This window comes from Nerophis ophidion, linkage group LG13 (assembly GCF_033978795.1).
Source record: "Nerophis ophidion isolate RoL-2023_Sa linkage group LG13, RoL_Noph_v1.0, whole genome shotgun sequence".
Classification (NCBI taxonomy): domain Eukaryota; kingdom Metazoa; phylum Chordata; class Actinopteri; order Syngnathiformes; family Syngnathidae; genus Nerophis; species Nerophis ophidion.
Window position 1 is genome coordinate 56,397,700 of NC_084623.1, and position 16,373 is coordinate 56,414,072.

The window sequence follows — 16,373 nt, forward strand, 5'->3', positions numbered from 1 at the left end:
GTTGTTAAAAGAAAAGGTGATGTAGGGGCTTCACGGTGGCAGAGGGGTTAGTGCGTCTGCCTCACAATACGAAGGTCCTGCAGTCCTGGGTTCAAATCCAGGCTTGGGATCTTTCTGTGTGGAGTTTGCATGTTCTCCCCGTGAATGCGTGGGTTCCCTCCGGGTACTCCAGCTTCCTCCCACTTCCAAAGACATGCACCTGGGGATAGGTTGATTGGCAACACTAAATTGGCCCTAGTGTGTGAATGTGAGTGTCTATCTGTGTTGGCCCTGCGATGAGGTGGCGACTTGTCCAGGGTGTACCCCGCCTTCTGCCCGATTGTAGCTGAGATAGGCGCCAGCGCCCCCCGCGACCCCGAAAGGGAATAAGCGGTAGTAAATGGATGGATGGATGCCCTATTTGTCAGAACCCTGTTTTTTAATGGCAAAAATACTAAAGATTTTCCCCTTAAAAACATTCTCAAATATTTTAATAGGTCAAGACTTCCTAACAACATTGATTTGAATTATATATTTTTTCATTTTCATTATTTTTTTGAGCAATGGCAGTTTAAAAAAAAACCCTCATTAAAATGCGAAGGGATACAAAAAGGCCCCGCTCAACATTTTTTTTAACTTCCAATGCTTAAGTTGTGTGGTCCTCTGTGTTTTTTATACACTTTGATTTTTATTTTACTGTTTTAATTGATTTTACCTTTTAAAATAGTTTTTAATCATATTTGTTTTTATATTGTTTTTATTGGTTTTATTTTTATTCATTTTTTGTTTTATTCAGTCATTGGTGGAGCATAATATTGTTTTTAACATGGCTGTGCAGCACTTTGGAAACTTTATTGTTGTTTAAATGTGCTATATAAATAAAGTGGATTGGATTGGATTGATTAAGTCTCTTTATACATTTAAGATTTTTCAGGTATTATTATATTTGTTTATGTTTTTTTTTGTTTTATGCCATTTTTGTCAACTGAAACTTACGGGTACTTTCCTGGCCCGCCTGCAGTCCAGACCTGTTTCCCATCGAAAATGTGTGGCGCATTATGAAGCGTAAAATACGACAAGAATGGGAAAGAATTCCACTTTCAAAGCTTGAACAATTATTTTCCTCAGTTCCCAAACGTTTATTGAGTGTTGTTAAAAGAAAAGGTGATGTAGGGGCTTCACGGTGGCAGAGGGGTTAGTGCGTCTGCCTCACAATACGAAGGTCCTGCAGTCCTGGGTTCAAATCCAGGCTCGGGATCTTTCTGTGTGGAGTTTGCATGTTCTCCCCGTGAATGCGTGGGTTCCCTCCGGGTACTCCGGCTTCCTCCCACTTCCAAAGACATGCACCTGGGGATAGGTTGATTGGCAACACTAAATTGGCCCTAGTGTGTGAATGTTGTCTGTCTATCTGTGTTGGCCCTGCGATGAGGTGGCGACTTGTCCAGGGTGTACCCCGCCTTCCGCCCGATTGTAGCTGAGATAGGCGCCAGCGCCCCCCGCGACCCCGAAAGGGAATAAGCGGTAGTAAATGGATGGATGGATGCCCTATTTGTCAGAACCCTGTTTTTTAATGGCAAAAATACTAAAGATTTTCCCCTAAAAAACATTTTCAAATATTTTAATAGGTCAAGACTTCCTAACAACATTGATCTGAATTATATATTTTTTCATTTTCATTATTTTTTTGAGCAATGACAGTTTAAAAAAAACCCTCATTAAAATGCATAGGGGGAAAAAAACGCCCCGCTCAACATTTTTTTTAACTTCCAATGCTTAAGTTTCTTTATACATTTAAGATTTTTCAGGTATTGTTATATTTGTTTATGTTTTTTTTGTTTTATGCCATTTTTGTCAACTGAAACTTACGGGTACTTTCCTGGCCCGCCTGCAGTCCAGACCTGTTTCCCATCGAAAATGTGTGGCGCATTATGAAGCGTAAAATACGACAGCGGAGACCGACTGAAGCTCTACATAAAACAAGAATGGGAAAAAATTCCACTTTCAAAGCTTGAACAATTATTTTCCTCAGTTCTCAAACGTTTATTGAGTGTTGTTAAAAGAAAAGGTGATGTAACACAGTGGTGAACATGCCCTTTCCCAACTACTTCGGCACGTGTTGCAGCCATGAAATTCTTAGTTAATTATTATTTGCACAAAAAAAAATAAAGTTTATGAGTTCGAACATCAAATATCTTGTCTTTGTAGTGCATTCAACTGAATATGGGTTGAAAATAATTTGCAAATCATTGTATTCCGTTTATATTTACATCGAACGCATATGGAAACAGGGTTTCTACTTAGATTTCCCGTTTTGCCGTGCACAGTGCGAGTTCACCTGCTTCTCTCTGGTAGACGATCACTTCCCCGTTGGCGAGCGACACAAAGACTTTGTTGTCCAGGTACCTGCAAGAAGAAGTAAAAATAAAACGTGTGTACACAAAGATATTGGCAAGAGGCGGAACACTTACACGATACACAAGATGGAGGCGGCGTGCTGCATCTTCATGCTGTTCTTGCGGTTGCGAATATTGTCCGAGGACTGGTACACGTGGATACTGAACCGGGAGGAAGGATTGGACAGTATCATGCCACACAGTCGGGATATTTGTTAACAGTATCACACACACACACACACACACACACACACACCAGCCGTCTTCGGTGCCGAGCCACACGGAGCTCTGGTAGGCCTCGGGGTCGATGCTGAGCAGGTCTTCCAGGCTGGCTCTGGTGAACGAGCCCCTGGAGGAGCGGCGCATGGCGCGGCCGTCCATCGGGCTTTCCGCGTGAGCTCTGCCTCCGCCTCCTCCTCCTCCGCCTCCACCTCCGCCTCCGACCGTCAACGTCCCCGGGGCGGAGTATGAGCTGGCCGCCGACAACTCCTGCTCCTCCTCGCTGCTGGTGGTCTCGGCGACCAAGTCTTTGGAGCACGGAGCCTCCTCGTCTTCAGGGGGGAAGATGAAGAAGGATATCACTCATTCAGTCATTTATGAATGGATTAACGTGGACCCCGACTTGAACAAGTTGACAAACTTATTGGGGTGTTATCATTTTGTGGTCAATTGTAGGGAATATGTACTGTACTGTGCAATCTACTAATACAAGTCCCAATCAATCAGGGACAGGGAGAGTGATCCAAGTATGCTTCAGCGCCGGTATCACTATTCAACGTGCGTCTCGGGGCCCATTTATTGCAAAAATGCTAAAAAAATAGAGATACAATGTAAAGAGTAAAGGATGCAACGTCGATACTGATAATTGGCGGATATATCGTTCTTTTTAACTATGTTGAATGTTTTCCAGTATCGGGTAATTCAACCCACTGTTTGTCAACCACCTATTTGGGTTCAAAATGTTTTTTTGCAAATCAGTACTTATATTATTATTTTTTTCTTGTTTTTGACAACTGAAAAAAAAAAAAAAAAAAAAAAAGGGGTATTTTATTTGTTAGCCCAAATAAAATACTTCTAATCTTTGTATTTTTTCTTGTTCTTTTTGAACACTGACTTTTTGGAGTGTGGGTGGATGTGTAATTTCCACGCTGCAAAAAGTCAGCGTTTTATGTGTCAAAAACAAGAAATAAAAAATACAAAAATTTGAGCAAATTAAAAATGTGTTAGTTCACATAAAATACCCCCCAAAAAATGTTTCTTGTTTTTGAACACTGAAAAAAAAAATACAAAAAATAGGGGTATTGTATTTGTTACTTCAAATAATTTACCCCAAATTTTTGTATTATTTTTTTTCTTGTTTAAAAACAAGACATAAAAAAAAAAATGGGGGTATTTTTTTTGTTAGTTCAAATAAAATACCCCAAATTTTTGTAATTTGTCTTCTTGTTCAAAAACAAGAAAGAAAAAAAATACAAAAATTAGGGGTATTTTATTTGTTAGTTCAAATAAAATAACCCTAATTTTTGTAAAAAAAAATTCTTATTTTTGAACACTGACTTTTTGCAGTGTAGAAATTACACATCCACCCACACTGCAAAAAGTCAGTGTTCAAAAATAAGAGAAAAAAAAATACAAAAATTAGGGGTATTTTATTTGTTAGTTCACATAAAATACCCCTAATTTTTTTTTTCTTGTTTTTGAACACTGAAAAAAAATACAAAAAATAGGGGTATTTTATTTGTTACTTCAAATAATTTACCCCTATTTTTTGTATTATTTTTTTTCTTGTTTAAAAACAAGACAGAAAAAAAAATTAAAAAAATTTGGGGTATTTTTTTTGTTAGTTAAAAAAAAATACCCCAAATTTTTGTAATTTTTTTTTCGTGTTCAAAAACAAGAAAGAAAAAAAAATACAAAAATTAGGGGTATTTTATTTGTTAGTTCAAATAAAATAACCCTAATTCTTGTTAAAAAAAATTATAATTTTAGAACACTGACTTTTTGCAGTGTAGAAATTACACATCCACCCACACTGCAAAATGTCAGTGTTCAAAAATAAGAGAAAAAAAAATACAAAAATTAGGGGTATTTTATTTGTTAGTTCAAATAATTTACCCCTAATTTTTGTATATTTTTTTCTTGTTCAAAAACAAGAAAGAAAAAAAAATACAATATTGTGGGGTATTTTATTTGTTAGTTCAAATAAAATAACCCTAATTTTTGTAAAAAAAAAATTCTTATTTTTGAACACTGACTTTTTGCAGTGTAGAAATTACACATCCACCCACACTGCAAAAAGTCAGTGTTCAAAAATAAGAAAAAAATAAATACAAAAATTAGGGGTATCTTATTTGTTAGTTCAAATAATTTACCCCTAATTTTTGTATATTTTTTTCTTGGTCAAAAACAAGAAAGAAAAAAAAATACAAAATTAAGTTAAGTGGAGTGGTAATTAATTAATTAACGGCGACACCTGGTGGTCCCAAAAACTCAAAGTTGAGCTCATGATGCAATAAGTTGAATGTAGCGGACACGTTTGTTACTTTCGAATAGGGGAGCACAAAAAATAAAAACATTTGAAGACTATATATATATATATATATATATATATGTATAAATATATATATATATATATATATATATATATATATATATACATATATACACATATATATATATATATATACTGTATATATACATATGTATATATATATATATTATTTGATACTTGTTCATATTGACAATTGTGTGGTTTAACACTGCAACAGTGTTCAATGATTATTACGTATGTTTAGCTAGTGTGCTCTTGTGTGCTTAGCTGTTGTGTAGCTGCTGTCTATCATAGAAATGAACTATTTTTAAGTAATTTGCCGCGAACCGGTTTTCTATAATAAAAGCATAAAAATTTTTTTTTTGCCTGTTATTTTTTTGTTTTTCAGGAATTATTAACGTAACCAAATTCGGCGGCATAGCTCGGTTGGTAGAGTGGACTCGTGCCAGCAACTTGGGGGGTTCCATGTTCGATCCCCGCTTCCGCCGTTGTGTCCTTGGGCAAGACACTTGACCCACCTGCTCCCGGTGCCACCCGCACTGTTTTAAATGTAACTCAGATATTGGGTTTCACTATGTAAAAGCGCTTTGAGTCACTAGAGAAAAGCGCTATATAAATATAATTCACTTCACCCTTCAATTATTCATCCTTCCATTGGACAGTTATGTGTCCACCTGATGATACTGTTAGGGGGAAAGGTAGTTCCTGCTCTATTAAGGCAGGCTTGACTAAGTATTGTGTGGAGAAAGCTGAGAACCCGGACCTCAACCCCGTCCAGCGTGTATGTTAACTCACTGCCGTAGTTGGAGGAGATGGTGGAGTGACTGGCTTGACTCTGCAGCGTGGACGAAGGGCTCGGCGAGTCCTCGTCGTCCGTGTCGTCACTGTCGAACGGCACAAGCTCCGCCCCCGGACCTTCAAAACACCAAGGTGTGAAACCACATGGCGTCTTCGCTGCCGACTTTGTTGCTTGGGAGGGGGGGGATTACCGGCGGGTTGGTCGGTCATCTCCAGGGAGGAGCGGGAGATGGAAATGTGCAGCTGCTGCTGGTCGTGGTCGGGCGTCGTGGGAGCGGCGGCCGCCCCGTGTCCACGCTCCCTGGAAGGTCAAGAAACACCATGTTCTATCGAATATCGCTCTTATATAGGCAAAAAAACGATGAAATTATATGTGCTTCCATGTAAAATGTGTGATATCATGTGCGATACAAGCAGTCCTGCAGTGTCTATTTGAGTGTGATATCATGTGCGATACAAGCAGTTGTGCTTGAACTTTTTATTTTTATTTTTTTTTTAAATGGTCCTCAGTAGTCATGTACACATTTGTGTGAATTATGCAAAATTTTGGAATTTGGTGCCCATGAAGCATATTAACGGTTTCTCCCCAGGGTCTCCAGTAAGTATGATCTTTTTTTTTTAGACCTCTACAACCTGTAGAAAGGGTGGTCCCCACAAGTCACGATCAAAAACTACGTGTGTGTGTGTGTGGTCCCCATGAAGCATATTAGCGGTTTCTCCCCAGGGTCCCCAGTAAGTATGATCTTTTTTTTTTAGACCTCCACAACCTGTAGAAAGGATGGTCCCCACAAGTCACGATCAAAAACGTACGTGTGTGTGTGTGTGTGGTCCCCATGAAGCATATTAGCGGTTTCTCACACACACATGTACTTTTTTGATCGTGACTTGTGGGGACCACCTTTTCTACACATTGTGGAGGTCTAAAAAAAAAGAGGTCTGGTGATGTGTGTGTGTGTGTGGTCCCCAGGAAGCATATTAGCGGTTTCTCCCCAGGGTACCCAGTAAGTATGATCTTTTTTTTAGACCTCCACTACCTGTAGAAAGGGTGGTCCCCACAAGTCACGATCAAAAACGTACGTGTGTGTGTGTGTGTGTGTGTGTGTGTGTGTGTGTGGGGTCCCCATGAAGCATATTAGCGGTTTCTCCCCAGGGTCCCCAGTAAGTATGATCTTTTTTTTTTAGACCTCCACAACCTGTAGAAAGGGTGGTCCCCACAAGTCACGATCAAAAACGTACGCGTGTGTGTGTGTGTGTGTGTGTGTGTGTGTGTGTGTGTGTGTGTGTGTGTGTGTGTGTGTGTCTGTGTGTGGTCCCCATGAAGCATATTAGCGGTTTCTCCCCAGGGTCCCCAGTAAGTATGATTTTTTTTTTTAGACCTCCACAACGTGTAGAAAGGGTGGTCCTTACAAGTCACGATCAAAAAAGTACGTGTGTGTGTGTGTGTGTGTGTGTGTGTGTGTGTGTGTGTGTGTGTGTGTGTGTGTGTGTTTGTGGTCCCCATGAAGCATATTAGCGGTTTCTCCCCAGGGTCCCCAGTAAGTATGATCTTTTTTTTAAGACCTCCACAACGTGTAGAAAGGGTGGTCCCCACAAGTCACGATCAAAAAAGTACGTGTGTGTGTGTGTGTGTGGTCCCCATGAAGCATATTAGCGGTTTCTTCCCAGGGTCCCCAGTAAGTATGATCTTTTTTTTTTAGACCTCCACAACCTGTAGAAAGGGTGGTCCCCACAAGTCACGATCAAAAAAGTACGTGTGTGTGTGCGTGTGTGTGTGGTCCCCATGAAGCATATTAGCGGTTTCTCCCCAGGGTCCCCAGTAAGTATGATCTTTTTTTTTAGACCTCCACAGCGTGTAGAAAGGGTGGTCCCCACAAGTCACGATCAAAAAAGTATGTGTGTGTGTGTGTGTGTGTGTGTGTGTGTGTGTGTGGTCCCCATGAAGCATATTAGCGGTTTCTCCCCAGGGTCCCCAGTAAGTATGATCTTTTTTTTAGACCTCCACAACCTGTAGAAAGGATGGTCCCCACAAGTCACGATCAAAAACGTACGTGTGTGTGTGTGTGTGTGTGTGTGTGTGTGTGTGTGTGTGTGTGTGTGTGTTGACTGACCTCCCCCTTCAGTCCAGGCACAGCAGCGATACAGACAAACGTACGCGTGTGTGTGTGTGTGTGTGTGTGTGTGTGATATCATGTGCGATACAAACAGTCGTGTTTGAACTATTTTTTTCCCTTTTTTTTTTTAAATGGTACTCAGTAGTCACGTACACATTTGTGTGAATTATGCAAAATTATTTGAATTTGGTCCCCATGAAGCATATTAGCGGTTTCTCCCCAGGGTCCCCAGTAAGTATGATCTTTTTTTTAGACCTCCACAACCTGTAGAAAGGGTGGTCCCCACAAGTCACGATCAAAAACGTACGTGTGTGTGTGTGGTCCCCATGAAGCATATTAGCGGTTTCTCCCCAGGGTCCCCAGTAAGTATGATCTTTTTTCCACCCTTTCTACACAACCTGTAGAAAGGGTGGTCCCCACAAGTCACGATCAAAAACATACGTGTGTGTGTGCGTGTGGTCCCCATGAAGCATATTAGCGGTTTCTCCCCAGGGTCCCCAGTAAGTATGATCTTTTTTTTTTAGACCTCCACAACGTGTAGAAAGGGTGGTCCCCACAAGTCACGATCAAAAAAGTACGTGTGTGTGTGTGTGTGTGTGTGTGTGTGTGTGTGGTCCCCATGAAGCATATTAGCGGTTTCTCCCCAGGGTCCCCAGTAAGTATGATCTTTTTTTTAAGACCTCCACAACGTGTAGAAAGGGTGGTCCCCACAAGTCACGATCAAAAAAGTATGTGTGTGTGTGTGTGTGTGTGTGTGTGGTCCCCATGAAGCATATTAGCGGTTTCTCCCCAGGGTCCCCAGTAAGTATGATCTTTTTTTTTAGACCTCCACAACGTGTAGAAAGGGTGGTCCCCACAAGTCACAATCAAAAAAGTATGTGTGTGTGTGTGTGTGTGTGTGTGTGTGTGTGTGTGTGTGTGTGTGTGGTGTGTGTGTGTGTGTGTGTGTGTGTGTGTGTGTGTGTGTGTGTGTGGTCCCCATGAAGCATATTAGCGGTTTCTCCCCAGGGTCCCCAGTAAGTATGATCTTTTTTCCACCCTTTCTACACAACCTGTAGAAAGGGTGGTCCCCACAAGTCACGATCAAAAAAGTACGTGTGTGTGTGTGTGTGTGGTCCCCATGAAGCATATTAGCGGTTTCTCCCCAGGGTGCCCAGTAAGTATGATCTTTTTTTTTAGACCTCCACAACGTGTAGAAAGGGTGGTCCCCACAAGTCACGATCAAAAAAGTATGTGTGTGTGTGTGTGTGTGTGTGTGTGTGTGTGTGTGTGTGTGTGTGTGTGTGTGTGGTCCCCATGAAGCATATTGGCGGTTTCTCCCCAGGGTCCCCAGTAAGTATGATCTTTTATTTTAGACCTCCACAACGTGTAGAAAGGGTGTCCCCACAAGTCACGATCAAAAAAGTACGTGTGTGTGTGTATGCGTATGCGTGTGTGTGTGTGTGTGTGTGTGTGTGTGTGTGTGTGTGTGTGTGTGTGTGTGTGGTCCCCATGAAGCATATTAGCGGTTTCTCCCCAGGGTCCCCAGTAAGTATGATCTTTTTTTTTGAGACCTCCACTACCTGTAGAAAGGGTGGTCCCCACAAGTCACGATCAAAAAAGTACGTGTGTGTGTGTGTGTGTGGTCCCCATGAAGCATATTAGCGGTTTCTCTCACACACACACACACACACACACACACACACACACACACACACACACACACACACACACACACACGTACATTTGTCTGTATCGCTGCTGTGCCTGGACTGAAGGGGAGGTCAGTCAACACACACGCACGCACGCACACACACACACACACACACACACACACACACACACACACACACACACACACACACACACACACACACACACACACATACTTTTTTGATCGTGACTTGTGGGGACCACCTTTTCTACACGTTGTGGAGGTCTAAAAAAAAGAGGTCTGGGGATGTGTGTGTGTGTGTGTGTGTGTGTGTGTGTGTGTGTGTGTGTGTGTGTGTGTGTGTGTGTGTGTGTGTGTGGTCCCCATCAAGCATATTAGCGGTTTCTCCCCAGGGTCCCCAGTAAGTATGATCTTTTTTTTAAGACCTCCACAACGTGTAGAAAGGGTGGTCCCCACAAGTCACGATCAAAAAAGTACGTGTGTGTGTGTGTGTGTGTGTGTGTGTGTGTGTGTGTGTGTGTGTGTGTGTGTGTTGACTGACCTCCCCTTCAGTCCAGGCACAGCAGCGATACAGACAAACGTACGTGTGTGTGTGTGCGTGTGTGTGTGTGTGTGTGTGTGTGTTGACTGACCTCCCCTTCAGTCCAGGCACAGCAGCGATACAGACAAACGTGCGTGTGTGTGTGTGTGTGTGTGTGTGTGTGTGTGTGTGTGTGTGTGTGTGTGTGTGTGTGTGTGTGTGTGTGTTGACTGACCTCCCCTTCAGTCCAGGCACAGCAGCGATACAGATGATCCGTGCCGAGCACACGGCGATACAGGCCTCCACTGTGGGCTCATCTTTGATATTCAGGAGACACACCTGAGGGGGGAAACATCACAGCTGTCGCTATTCCAAAACACAACGCCGCAATACTTCCACACCGACATTCTCACCTGTCCGACGTAGCCGTCGCTGTTGCACACCCACACCTCACAGCCGCTTTCGGGACAGGTGTGGCTCGGGGAGGCGCAGGAAAACTGGGGGAAAAATTGTACAAAGGTGACGTCCATGTTGTGTGAATCGACGAGGTGGTGGATCGCACCTGCATTCCACTGCGAGTCTTCATGATGGGTATGGCCTTCAGGAACTCGGGGTCCCATTGGTCCTTGTTCATGGCTAAACACACATGACAAACTGGTATTCATCTTCACGTTAATGGGATCGGATCTTGGGCCATTATTTTTATTTTTTTATAAACCCTGGACAAGTCACCACCTCATCGCAGGGCCAACACAGATAGACAGACAACATTCACACACTAGGGGGGTCGGGCACCTTTTTGGCTGAGAGAGCCATGAAAGCCAAATATTTCAAAATATATTTCCGTGAGAGCCATATCGTATTTTTTAACACTGAACACAACTAAATGCGTGCATTTTTAAGTAAGACCAACATTTCTAGAGTATAATAAGTCTCTTATTCTTTTTAATAACATTGTTATTCTGAAGCTAACCAATTGTTTTTCTTTGGCCATGTGCTGTTCGTCCTTTGGAGTCTTTAAGTTCCTGTTTTTTTTCCACTCCCTTGTCTGGTTTCCTTGGTTACTCATTTTGTCCACCTATCTCTGGTGGACAAAATGCCCGCTCACCTGCTTCCCGAGCACTAATCAGAGGCGGCATTTAAGCTCATCTTTGCCAGTCAGTCGCCCTGTGCCGACTTGTTTCATGCCTTGCCATAGTTTCGTGCTTCATGCCATGCCAAGTAAGTTTTGTTTGATTTATGTTCTTAGTCTGTTTATGCGTTAGCTTTGTTCTTTAGCCCAGGTTGTGCCTCCGCTGTGAGTGATTTTTGTTTGTATATTTTTTTAGTTAAAATGAAATCATGTTTTTAGCTAAATGACATGTCCCGAGTAGTCCGTCTGCCTTCCTGGGAGATCGACCCCGCAGAAAGCTGCAACCCCCACCATCGTGACATAAAATACTTCTTACCATTAATGCGACTTCTTGAACAGGTGCGGTAGAAAACGGATGGATGTATTTAAATGCATGAGAATGTTTTATATTTTGTACGTTATTTTTAGCACTGTGATTACCAGCGAAATTATTCATAATTATCAATGTCAGCTAAGATTTATCTGAGAGCCAGATGCAGTCATCAAAAGAGCCACATCTGGCTCTAGAGCCATAGGTTCCCTACCCCTGGACTAGGGCCAACATGGGGATTTCATATTTCCGCTCACTGTTTGAACAGTAACACTGTGTTTGAATATAGGACAATAAAACACTATTTTAATGAAGTGATTCTTTGGGATACCACTAGATGGAGCCAGCATTGGAGAATGACTTCTATAATCTATTGCCCAAGTAACAGATGGGGGGATCTGGAAGCCGGACCGGAAGCGAGGTGTTCCGTCTCACTCACCCAGTTTCTTCTTTGCTTCCTCGAAGGCCTGCTCGAAGTTGGAGCGGGCGTCGGGGGACGAGAACTCGAAGACGAAACTGCTCTCGGCCGAGACGGCGGCTAACTCCAGCTTGGTGGGCAGGAAGGTCATGTTGAAGGCCAAGGACTGCTTCTCTGACAGCTCCTTGTGCACCGAGGCCAGCAGCTCCTTCAGCACCTCGTCTAAGGGCTGAGGTCAGCCAGGTAAACGTGTGTGTGTGTGTGTGTGTGTTGTGTGTGTGTGTGTGTGTACCTGGTGCGGACAATTGAGGGTCTCAGACAGTTTGCTGATTTGCCCCAAGGTGCTGACGTCCTCGTCTAGTCGACTGATGGTTTTCTGGACGTTCTCTTTGTTCGTTGTTTGCGTAGAACCTGGACAAACGTGCCAGAAGTCAGGAGAAAACAATAACAACGTTGAAACAACGTGGTTTTTGAAGATGTTTAATCAATGTTGGGTTCTGATGTTGATTTGACCATTGAACTTTGGTCATTTCCCAACCCCAAATCCTACGACACAAATACAACATTGAAACAACATGCTTTTTGACGACGTTTTATCAATGTTGGGTTCTGATGTTCATTTCAACTTTGAATTTTGGTCATTTCCCAACCAAAATTCTATAACACAAATACAACGTTGAAAGAACATACTTTTTGACGATGTTTAATCAATATCGGGTTTTGACGTTGAATTGACCATTGAACTTTGGTCATTTTCCAACCAATATTCCACAACACAAATACAACATTGAAACAACATGCTTTTTGACGACGTTTAATCAATGTTGGGTTCTGATGTTCATTTCACCTTTGAATTTTGGTCTTTTCCCAACCAACATATAGTTTTGTTGTACTTGTGCAATGACAATAAAGTCCTATCCTATCCTAAAATTCTAAGACACAAACACAACGTTGAAACAACGTGCTATTTGACGACGTTTAATCAATGTTGGGTTCTGACGTTGATTTGACCATTGAAATTTGGTCATTTTGGTCATTTCCCAACCAAAATTCTACAACACAAATACAACGTTGAAACAACATGCTTTTTGACAATGTTTGATCAATATTGGGTTTTGACGTTGATTTGACCATTTAAATTTGGTCTTTTTCCAACCAATATTCCACAACACAAATACAACGTTGAAACAACATGCTTTTTGACGACGTTTAATCAATATTGGGTTGTGACGTTAATTTTACCATTAAATGTTGGTAATTTCCCAACCAATACTTTACAACACAAATACAACGTTGAAACAACATGCTTTTTGGCAAAGTTTAATCAATATTGGGTTGTGAAGTTGATTTGACCATTGAAATTTGGTCATTTCCCAACCAAAATTCTACGACACAAATACAACATTGAAACAACATGCTTTTTGACGACGTTTATTCAACGTTGGGTTCTGACGTTAATTCCACCATTGAATTTGGGTCATTTTCCAACCAATATTCCACAACACAAATACAACGTTGAAAGAACGTACTTTTTGACGATGTTTAATCAATATTGGGTTCTGATGTTGAATTGACCATTGAAATTTGGTCATTTCCCAACCAAAATTCTACGACACAAATACAACATTGAAACAACATGCTTTTTGACGACGTTTAATCAATGTTGGGTTCTGATGTTCATTTCACCTTTGAATTTTGGTCATTTCCCAACCAAAATATAGTTTTGTTGTACTTTTGCAATGACAATAAAGTCCTATCCTATCCTAAAATTCTAAGACACAAACACAACGTTGAAACAACCTGCTATTTGACGACGTTTAATCAATGTTGGGTTCTGACGTTGATTCGACCATTGAAATTTGGTCATTTTGGTCATTTCCCAACCAAAATTCTACAACACAAATACAACGTTGAAACAACATGCTTTTTGACGACGTTTAATCAATGTTGGGTTCTGACGTTAATTTTCCGATTAAATGTTGGTCATTTCCAAACCATTATTCTACGACACAAATACAACGTTGAAACAACATTCGTCTTGACGACGTTTATTCAATGTTGGTTTCTGACGTCGATTTGACCATTGAATTTTGGTCATTTCCCAACCAAAATTCTATGACACAAATATAACGTCGAAACAACATGCTTTTTGACGACATTTAATCAATGTTGGGTTCATACCTTGATTTGGTCATTTCCCAACCAACATTATGGATCCAGCGTTAAAGGGGAACATTATCACAATTTCAAAAGGGTTAAAAACAATAAAAATCAGTTCCCAGTGGCTTGTTGTATTTTTTGAAGTTTTTTTCAAAATTATACCGGTCCCGGAATATCCCTAAATAAAGCTTTAAAGTGTCTTATTTTCGCTATCTTCGAAACCACTATCCATTTCCCTGTGACGTCATACAGTGCTGCCAATACAAACAACATGGCGGTTACCACAGCAAGATATAGCGACATTAGCTCGGATTCAGACTCGGATTTCAGCGGCTTAAGCGATTCCACAGATTACGCATGTATTGAAACAGATGGTCGGAGTATGGAGGCAGATAGCGAAAACGAAATTGAAGAAGAAATTGAAGCTATTGAGCGAATAGCTATTGACGCTATTCGGCCATAGCGTGGGTGTACCTAATGAAGTGGCCCATAGCATGGCCGCCTTATTAGCATCGCCGGTAAAATGTGCGGAGCAAACGATCAGGACTTTCGCATCTTGTGACACTGGAGCAACTTAAATCCGTCGATTGGTAAGTGTTTGTTTCGCATTAAATGTGGGTATCTAGTTTCACATGTACATACAGCTGGCGTAAATAGCATGTTAGCATCGATTAGCGTAGCATGTTAGCATCGATTAGCTGGCAGTCATGCCGTGACCAAATATGTCTGATTAGCACATAAGTCAACAAAATCAACAAAACTCACCTTTGTGATTTCGTTGACTTAATCGTTGCAAATGCATCTGCAGGTTATCCATACATCTCTGTGCCATGTCTGTCTTAGCATCGCCGGTCAAATGTGCAGACACTCTGGTACATTCAATGGGGGTCTGGCGGCAGACACTTTTTCATATTTTCTTGCCAGTGGTGCAACTTGAATCCCTCCCTGTTAGTGTTGTTACACCCTCCGACAACACACCCACCAGGCATGATGTCTCCAAGGTTCCAAAAAATAGTCGAAAAACGGAAAATAACAGAGCTGAGACCCGGTGTTTGTAATGTGAAAAGGAATATGGCGGGTGTGTTACCTCGGTCGCTAAAAGACCGATAAACAGAAAGGCGTTTAATTCGCCAAAATTCACCCATTTAGAGTTCGGAAATCGGTTACAAAAAATATATGGTCTTTTTTCTGCACCATCAAGGTATATATTGACGCTTGCATAGGTCTGGTGATAATGTTCCCCTTTAAGACATCAACATTGTCTCAATTCAAATCGTTTCTAAGTCAATTTTAAAGGACTTGTGTGTATAATCAACGTTGTATCAATGTCCTGTGCCTGCTGGGTAAATAGTAGCTATGAAACACACCAACTAACCCATTTTGGAATGGAGTTATGCTGTCTTTAAGATGACGTCAGGAGAAAACGACGAAGTGTTGATTCAGGTTTTAAAGCGGCTAGCTGGGCAAGAAGCAGGACGTCAGACCCACAAAAAAATCGATTTCCACCCGAATCGTGATTCTTATTCATTCCGATTCTTAATTTTTTTAGAAATGAATAACGAGGTTGGATTTATTGACAGCCCCATGAGGATTTTAGGGATGACAGGAAGGAATCTTACTTTTGACCACCTCCACGTCCTCCAGGGGAAGCTTCCACAAGAACTTGTACTTGCTTGAAGTATCAATGACACTGGCAGCTGAGTATCTGGCGGACAAAACACACGAGACATCAAGTACAAGTGCTAATACGGATTTTTTATTTTGTTTTTTTTTGTGCAAAATACTCCTTATCAAATTCTCAGCATCACATAACAAGACCGTTCAGTTTGTCTGAGAAGTAGTCAAGTTAGCACCCAAATAAATCAAGTGATTCCATCTAGTGGTCGGCCAAAGAATCACCTAATTAACTATCGTATGTGCAATTTATTTTACTTTACTCTTAATGTAAGTTTTAGTTTCCTATAAATAAACACAGTGTTACTGTTCAAACAAATTTAAATGCTAGCAGTAGCGGTTGAAATGCGTCAAGTACCAAGTCATATGACTATGCAGTGTACGCATGTAAAATTAGCTAAAAAAGTTTGCATGCTAATATTTTTATGCTAACATGCAAATAAATAGAATGTTTCAAATACCAAGTCATAGGACTATGAAGCGTATGCATATACAATTTGCTAAAAAAGTTAGCATGCTAATGTTTCTATGCTAACATGTTGACTTTAGCATGCTAACAGTTAGCATGTGTCAAGTACCAAGTCACATGACTATGAAGCGTATGCATATAAAATTTGCTAAAAAAGTTAGCAAGCTAACGTTTCTATGCTAACATGTTGACTTTACCATGCTA

The 16,373-nt window shown here is 41.2% G+C and overlaps 1 protein-coding gene across 1 annotated transcript in view; it reads right to left on the reverse strand.

Moving 5' to 3' along the window:
• LOC133564762 (rho guanine nucleotide exchange factor 17-like) overlaps positions 1–16,373 on the reverse strand; it is a 149,505-nt gene that overhangs the window by 16,028 nt on the left and 117,104 nt on the right. Inside the window, exons 9-19 of the mRNA XM_061919246.1 lie at positions 15,646–15,731; positions 12,159–12,277; positions 11,888–12,095; positions 10,569–10,642; positions 10,420–10,503; positions 10,242–10,345; positions 5,913–6,022; positions 5,719–5,838; positions 2,629–2,923; positions 2,448–2,534; positions 2,315–2,382 (exon numbers count right to left, since the gene is read on the reverse strand). Of these exons, the coding sequence (XP_061775230.1) occupies positions 2,315–2,382; positions 2,448–2,534; positions 2,629–2,923; positions 5,719–5,838; positions 5,913–6,022; positions 10,242–10,345; positions 10,420–10,503; positions 10,569–10,642; positions 11,888–12,095; positions 12,159–12,277; positions 15,646–15,731 (1,355 nt within the window). The remainder of the gene's footprint in view (positions 1–2,314; positions 2,383–2,447; positions 2,535–2,628; positions 2,924–5,718; positions 5,839–5,912; positions 6,023–10,241; positions 10,346–10,419; positions 10,504–10,568; positions 10,643–11,887; positions 12,096–12,158; positions 12,278–15,645; positions 15,732–16,373) is intronic.